Source organism: Chenopodium album, chromosome 7 (genome assembly GCF_948465745.1).
Source record: "Chenopodium album chromosome 7, dcCheAlbu1.1, whole genome shotgun sequence".
In the NCBI taxonomy this organism is placed as follows: Eukaryota; Viridiplantae; Streptophyta; class Magnoliopsida; order Caryophyllales; family Amaranthaceae; genus Chenopodium; species Chenopodium album.
In genome coordinates, this window is record NC_137840.1 from 63,275,979 (window position 1) to 63,284,306 (window position 8,328).

The following is an 8,328-nucleotide window of genomic DNA, read 5'->3' on the forward strand; positions in this document are numbered from 1 at the left end:
TTTCCAATGTGTACTGATGGTCACTTCCGTTTTGCAAAACACCGGTCTTGTATTCGATGCTAAAATCAATAATAGATTAATAGGTATGCCAAAATCAGTATATGAATAAAGCAATTTTGGAACTCAAAACTTATGTAAGCAAAGCAGATCATAGCGTATCATCAAATTTTGCATCTTTTGAAAACCATGTTTGGAGCATAAGAATTAGCTATCTCCGACCAAGTAGCTAGCCTTGAAATAGTACCCTTAATAATACGCTCAATTAGGGAATAGCTGAGCTAATGCATTCGTTGGATTTATAGCTATTAATTTACGGTAATATAACTAAGATAAGTAGCACTCAGGTTTAAACAAAAACCTGCCGTAAACTACACATCACACAGCGGATGCCAGAAATTGAAGTAAAGGCTAACAGATCTACGCCACTTCAATCCAGATGCCGATATTTATCTTCTTTTCCTCATCTCTTCCAGCATGCTCTATAACCTTTAAGGCAGGCATAGAACCATGATACAATAGGGCAAAATAAACCACCAAATTGGAGCATGATTAATAAAAAGCACACTTGCCCCATCTCATTCACTAATGCCTCCCACGAGATCCAGCACCGGATCGAGGACCAGGGTGCCGAGAGAACTGTATGCGTAGATAAGCAGAATCTCGATCATCTTCATCCATCTTGTAACCTGTCAGTAGGGACTAGTTATTATAACGAGTCATTATAAATGCAATGCTTGAAGACAAGCCACAAAATAATTTCTTTTGTCCTAATTGTCACATTGTCCCCACTGTTCATAAGCATAATTTTACCAATACACTAATAATTCGCCTATTCAATCTATTCTTCTTACTAACCTCCCCCGCCCCCCCCCCCCCCCCACCCTCTCTCTCTCTCTCTCTCTCTCACTCTCAAATAAAAAGATAACTATGCCCATTTTAAAAATCTAATCATAATTTAGCAATATATATTAGGAAGGGTAGCTCTCTTAGGAAATCTAAAACCAGTAATATGATATTAATCTCCTAACAGGGAAGATTATAACCTTCAGTCTAATTAATGTATCAACTGAAGAAAATGTAACAAAATTTCGCAGAAAATGGAACATTTCAGTCCAATTCAAATATTAATTGAAAAAACTGTAACACTTCTTTGTGCTTCAGCAAGCATTCTCAACCATGGCTAAACTACTTCAACACACGAGAAAAGCTAGTGTAGTGGCCTAGAATGACTAGCAGGGACTAAATAATCAATTACCTTGCAAGGCGCTTAAAGCTGTAGCAGCACAGGCTGCATCAACAAAATCCACAAAACAGAGGATGAGAGGATCTCCTCCACGCTGCATAACAATAAGTATAATTAAATTGTATATTGGCAACAGAAATGCAAATATAATCAGATCTAGCAATAATTACATTACCAGAAATAAATACAAAGAATATATGTAGAGTTTGGGTCATACTTATCAGGTTTAAGGTTGGTTTTTGGCAATAACTTTCAGCAGACTTCCAAGATATTCACTTAAGTAGTTTAATTCAGATAATATCAGCTTGTCAGGTTCTAGGGTTAATTGCACCTTTGTGCTGTTTTTGCAAACTGGGTTGGGTTCAGACAATTCAGCTTAATTTATGTTCTGAAATGCAATTTTTTAAAAACCTTTCATGGGACGTCAAGATTCAAGTCTGTTTTGACGGCTTTGACTCAGATTGGGTTAGGTTTTTCAAACCAGGTCAATTTTGAAATTCCTAAGTGCAGAATACAAACAAGAAGTTATAAAGCTAAGTCAATGAATTAGTCAAATTGCTGAAAGTTTATTTGTAAATATTCCTATTTTTTTATATAAAAATAAAAATAAGAAAAGCAAGGTACAAAAAACAGTACAATTTTTTTTCGTTATAAGTGAAACAACAATCAAGGTAATTGAGGTCAAATAAAAAATTTTAAAAAAAAATAAATTAAAAAAAAAAGTAGCAACCAGTGTATGAAGAAACAAGGAGATGAAATCGATTGCTCACTTACATGCTTGGACTCCTTGGTCACTAATCGTACTTCTTTATACCCCACAAAGGGGCGAAATATATCTAGACTAGTTAAGAAACTTATCAAATAAAATTATTGATTCTGTCATAATGCAGTATAACTATATGTCGTCAAGCACGTGATGAAAAAAGGATACGAGCTACTTCTCTTTTACTGCTATTCGGAGGAAGTCCCTCAACATATAGAGTGTTTGAAGCGTCGGAAGGAAGAGGTACAGTTTCGCGTACAGGTCTGGCCAACGTATCAACTCGCAGCTGACCCCCAAATCCAACATCTCGTCCATTTGATGCTGCATCTGGGGCCATAGATCCAGGGCGGCCCAATAAAGATGGTTCTCCCACTGAAATACTCCTTCCCAATGAAGCTCCTGGAAATGTACTAGCTTCTCCAGCATTGTAGGATGGAACTTCCTTTGGTAGAGAAGAAGGGAAAATGAAAAGAAAAAAAAAAGTAGTGTGCACTTCAGCAATTAGATGGATAGGCCAAACAGAAAACGATAAAGTGTCTCAATAGGATCGAAGAGACTACCGTTCTTTGGAGATAACGGTCATACGCTGACCCTAGTGTTTGTGAGTCCTTTGCAACCCTGGGTCCTCCTCGTTCATCGTCTCGTATTAAATAGTCACGCATATCAAGTGCAGGTGTTATCCGTGAAGGAGGCAGCTCTGTGGGATCATGATTAAAATTTTAGTTCAACAGAATTAAGGAGACTAACTCAATAGCCCTGTGCATGGGTAGCAGAAATGAGTTTCATCCTTGTATATGTCCATTTCATAATTTAACCCTAAAAGGTACAAGCCTATTGGCAGAAAGATGGCCACTTCTTCAAAATAGGAGTAGGGTAAATATGAGTCAACTTTGACCAATATATTGTCAGTAAATTTAAAATATCTTCATCACTAGAGTGTCTTAAATATACACTCATAAGATTAAAATTATTAAGTTCTTACAATAATATACTGATTATAAGCAATTAATCTTGATTAACCCATGACTGTTGAAAGTTCCATTTGGCTATTTGTATTGTGTGTGGAAGCACAGTTTAAAACATATTTTTGGTAAAATCAGATGTTAGATGTCCCTATGCAATGACCCAAATTCTGAATATAAAAAACTTGCAGCCATCCTTAAAAAGCTACTGAAACTAGCATTCCATTTAGGATGTGCTAGCTGAATAGTCGTTTACCATACTAGAGAAGAAAAAATGGGAATTCAAGCCTTGCAATGCAATTAACTCATCATTTTGGAGTTCTTAATTGAATTTGTGATAGTTAGTGGATAGTGGCGCATTTTTAATTAAAGTTAGTGGGGTGGTGGATACTTATAGGCATTATAGAAGTATTGCATCTTGTATGTAATTTGAAAAGACCTAATAAGACTAGAAGTAGGATGAAGGGAGTGCTAGACAGGTATAGCTTAGCTAACAACTTTTTGCAAGTAGTAAACATAGGAGCAAGTCCTATAAACTTGCAATCTAATACCTACAAAAAAAAAAAAAAAAAAAAAACCCATCTAGTGGGCCTCTATGTGACATAGTACTTTACTCTTTTCTGTACACATTTCTCGCTTTTTTCATCAAAGTTGTTATATACTTATATACCCCTCCATTCTTATTGTTCTACTCACTTTCTCTTTTAGGACATTTGTTATAATCTACTCACTTTGCATTACTCTATTTATGGCTTACCCCATTAACTATCTTACCCCTTTAACCCCATAATAATTATACCTTTCCGTAATCTCTCTTAACTTATTCAACTTTTATTACCACAAACCCACATTTTTACATCCTCTCTCTTCCTTTATCTTACACCCACTCACATTCTTCAACGATTTCTTAAATTGCGTATCTATAGTATATGAGTAGAACATAAAAGAAAGGAGGTAGTACATGTCTCCTTACTAAAAACATTTACAGCAAGAAAAAATAAAGCTTTAATACCTTAACAGGTAAATACGAGTTTAGTTGGGGACATTCTGAATACGATATAAGGAAAAAAAAAAAAAAAAAAAATCGGAGAATGTATAAATTAATACAAATGTAAATACTCCCTCCATTTATAAATACTTGCTCCACTTTCTATTTCTGGACGTTTTTAAATACTTGCTTTATTTCCTTATTTGGAAAGCTTTTACAATATTTAATTTATTTCTCTTAACTAGTGGACTCAACATAAATTGTATTTTATTAATTTCATACTCTATCTCCTTCAATTCTCTCAATTACTTTTGCTTTTTACAATTTTTATTCGTCCACCAACCCCACTACCTCCATATTTTATTATTTTCTCTAATTTCTCCTAAAACTCCGCGCATGGAGAAATGGAGAAATGGAGCAAGTATTTAAAGGAGGAAGTAGCTAATTGAAACCACTCATCAATCTCAAAATTTATAGCCTTCTTGAGACAGGAAAACAAAAATAAAGCTATATCAACTCCAAATATCATGCAAACTTAATTCTCACTCAAAAAAAAAAAAAAAAAAAAAAAAAAAAACCTACAATATCATCCAAGTTACCAACAGCTTCATAGACCCCATAGACACCATTGACCAACCCAAAAAACAAAGGCCCAAGGAAGAATTATTCTAATAAATTAAGAGAACTTTATGTAATTCTCTGACATATCAACCATGTAACCATCACCTTCATAGCTTGCATTCAAGTTTTCGTTTTAAATTGGTTTTTAATACTAATGAATGAACTTGTTGAATCAGAAGCTAAATAACACTTTGCAATAAACTATATCTAACAGAGCAAAAATACTCATGCTATGAAACAACACAGTTACCAATCTGCTAAATTCATATAACTCCAGTAGATTTAATCTTACCCTTCAACAGTTTACAGTACCTATAATGCTATAAATATTTATGTAATAAGTTTAAAATTTTAAGTCGCAAACTCCATAAGAGAGTAGGCCTACTTTACTCGTCCTCATTCTTTTTCATATTTATAAGCATTTATATGTATCAATATACGGAGCGGGAGAATCTATAACGCAACACATCAAGCAAAACAACAAGAAAACAGAAATACATAACATATGCTGATTCTATTCACAAGTCTTTAGAATACCATATGTCCATATTTAATATTATAAATAGGACTACAGGAAATAATGTACTAATATAGGTTGTTGGACTTGTTTTTATTCTTAACACAAAACTCTCCAAGTCTCCATAATAAACATATCTATGTTGACATATGACCTTACATATATGTGGTCCCTACATACAACTCTAATTTGTCATGTTTTTATTGGTTAAAATAATAGGCACAAGTTCCATTACATTCAATTTATATTTGGCTCCTAATTTTCTCCCATTTTGTGTTGATGTGTCAAATTTCTAATGGTGTTATATTTATGGACAACATACAATGGTTGTATGTGTATAGATGAGGATACCTTATGAAAAACTTGACATCAAACTCAAGAAACTCATACCAGCACTCATCATCCTTGTGAAAAAAATTTACTCTCCAATCTAAACCCAGAACCAGAGTATAAGTTGGCAACCTCAATATCACTATCTCTGTATCTCAGTTAAGGGTGTAAGAACCAATCACATAATTGTCAGAAGAAACCTCCTGATATCCAAAAGTCCAAAATAATATCAAAGATGGCTTATTATCAAATTTGGCTTAAATTAAACTGTTTCGAGACAGGAGAACATTTACACATGTCAAGCATAAGTTAGTCCTACATTAAACACCAATTATGAGGGGGACGCACAGCTTGCTCCATCCATTAATTGTCCACAACAAACCCACAACCAGTAGAAGTTATGAAAATAAAGACTTTCTAAAGTCTAAACCTCAATCCAATAATCCATTTCTCAGTCTAAAAACAACCATTACAAAAATCAAATAGCCCTTTGATTAGTCTAGCATATAGTAATGTCCTCCTCCAACACAAAAAGTTATGATGATCATAGTCATATCTGAATCATATTGTTCTTTCTCAGAGAATTCTATCAAAATTAAAGTTGCTATTAATCGAAATTTGAAGGACTGACAAAGTTGAACTTGAAAAGTGATTAGTGAAAACGGATATAAAATTTGGGTAGGGGTATAAGAATTCAGTTTATTTCACCAGCAAAAGTGGATAAATTTTCTTTCATATGCCATGAATACTCTAAAGCTTCCATCCATCTTTTTTTTAACAAGTGACAATGAGGTATTCTAGTTGGCCTACCCAATCTTTCATGAGCTTAATAGAAAATCATCCCCTTAACTAAAGATTTTAATTTCCCAAGCTACACGTCAAAGTGCAAAGCTCAAAATTAAATTTTCCAAAAAGTGGATTTAGTGTTATTGACCTCCCACTAGTTTATCACATAACCTTTGTACTAAGCCCCTCATTCAACAAACTGAATTCAACTAGTTGCTATCAATACTTTGAAGAAGCTTTATACTAATCACTCTTTTGCCAACTACAATGCACTAAATGAATCCTGTGGTTTGTTCTTTAACAAGGTAAAACAGAGCTATGTGATCCAAAATCTAGCAATCAACAGCAGCTAACATTGTTCCGTATTGCTTTTTGATTAAAATGACCTTGGGTGCCCACTCAGTTAACCTAACGAGTTCCAGCACAGGATTTTCCCATCAATAACCATACCAGAATAAGCCTCCTTTTTGTTCAGATCCTATGCATGGATATTGAATCAAAATGATGCTTTGGAAAATTTTCCAACAGATCATATCATACACACATTAATCTTTATCCAACTATAAAAATTACTTCAACGTCAATCAATCAATCAAAGCCTTAATCCCATAAGTGGGGTTGGCTATATGAACCAAAAGTGATTATTCCATATAGTCATTCACAAAAATCTTCCTCTTCCATCCCTTATAATCAAATAGCTCAGTCTCATGCAAATCCCTTTGCTTCAAATCCATTTACTTCAACATTAATGCGTAAAGCCATTCCCTAATGCTGACTTGTCAACAAACTTCCAACACAAAGATAAAGATAGTCCGTGGCAGTGTATCATTTCTCATCCCTATTTACAACCCATTTTTTACGTATTTCTCTCTTTTCTTCTCTCCGATCTTTCTAACACACACCCGCCTTCCACCCACTCCCATCCCCACCCCACTAAAATAGCTCCAGAAAGTCGCAATTCACAAAAAGTTATTGTCATCCAGACTCTTGTAGAAAAGACCACACCCATTTTAAAAAATTCAACTTTAATAAAGCGAATTCATTTCAAGTTCAAAAAAATAATAACAACGAAAATCATGTGTGGAATATCAATTTTGTCATACTCCTACAAATCTCCTGCCACTGGAGAAATAAATTTCTCTTCTTTAGCATCAAATGCTTCTTTGTTTAGGAACACGCTTGTAATTTAACATGAAACAAACATCTTAATCAAACACGACGAAGAACCGAAACGCAAGACAACAATTACAGTCAATTTACAACTTTTTACGCAATGAACAAATCACAATTTCACAAAGAGATCATTGTTTAACGATGATAGTGTTTTTTCCCAAATCAAATGTCAATTCCTACCGCGAAAACAGCCTTACAGTGTGATTTGAAATCGCAACAAATCAATCAACCATATTTTGATGAATCAACTAAAATTAGATAAATCAACCAATAATTACAATAAACAGGATAAACCCTAGATTATAAACAATCGCCAAATTCAAATTCATATAGCAAAAGAAAATTTTGAGGAGAGAGGGAGTTACCGTAATCGTTGCGAGGGCGTTTAAGCATGCCAGAAGACGTATACAAGGGTCCCTGTCGACCCCAAACTCCATCCGCCATTGTTGAATTTTCCAAAAGCTTGAAGATTTACAGAGTTTCGAAACTTGATTTGAGTGAATTTGAAGTTTTAGGAAAACCTAAATTGAAATTGGGGAAGAAGATTGAAATCGATCAAGAAGTGGTGTTGTGAATTTCAGGCATCGAATAGTGATTGGCAGCACTACAATAGATCTCAAATACGAGGAGGATATCAACCCCTTAATCACGCTTGTTTGGTTTCACTAAAAAAAAAAAAAAAAATAAGAGTAATAAAAAAATGTACAAGTATGTATGAGGAGGATATCCCTCCGTTTTTAAATACTTGCTCCATTTCTCTTGGACACGCATGTCGATGCTAATCTTTGATAACTAATATCTTTAATTATCAATAGGTATAACTCCTAACAATTGAAAATTAATAATCTATTCATTGAGATGATTTCAACAAGTACCCACACGACTATATATTTTCTTATGTATGAATCACAAACATTAGTCAAAGTAGCATAAATGAGTAATGCA

General features: G+C 34.1%; 1 protein-coding gene across 1 annotated transcript; it reads right to left on the reverse strand.

Annotated features, from left to right (window-relative positions):
• Positions 1 to 227: 227 nt before the first annotated feature.
• Positions 228 to 8,084, reverse strand: LOC145638061 (RNA-binding protein 2-like). The gene is made up of 6 exons (XM_081689028.1): positions 7,749 to 8,084; positions 2,567 to 2,703; positions 2,175 to 2,448; positions 2,018 to 2,079; positions 1,256 to 1,337; positions 228 to 686 (listed from the first exon to the last, which is right to left on the reverse strand). Exons 1-6 carry the CDS (start codon positions 7,825 to 7,827, stop codon positions 583 to 585), a joined length of 738 nt encoding a protein of 245 aa, XP_081545154.1. The 5' UTR covers positions 7,828 to 8,084; the 3' UTR covers positions 228 to 582.
• Positions 8,085 to 8,328: the final 244 nt, after the last annotated feature.

Excerpts from the sequence above, each read along its gene's own strand:
- LOC145638061 (XM_081689028.1), bottom strand. The coding sequence starts at position 7,827 with ATGGCGGATGGAGTTTGGGGTCGACAGGGACCCTTGTATACGTCTTCT. Across the intron at positions 2,449-2,566 it reads ACCGTTATCTCCAAAGAACG|GAAGTTCCATCCTACAATGC; the intron begins GTAGTCTCTTCG and ends TCTCTACCAAAG. Across the intron at positions 2,080-2,174 it reads CAGTAAAAGAGAAGTAGCTC|ATATATTTCGCCCCTTTGTG; the intron begins GTATCCTTTTTT and ends TAACTAGTCTAG.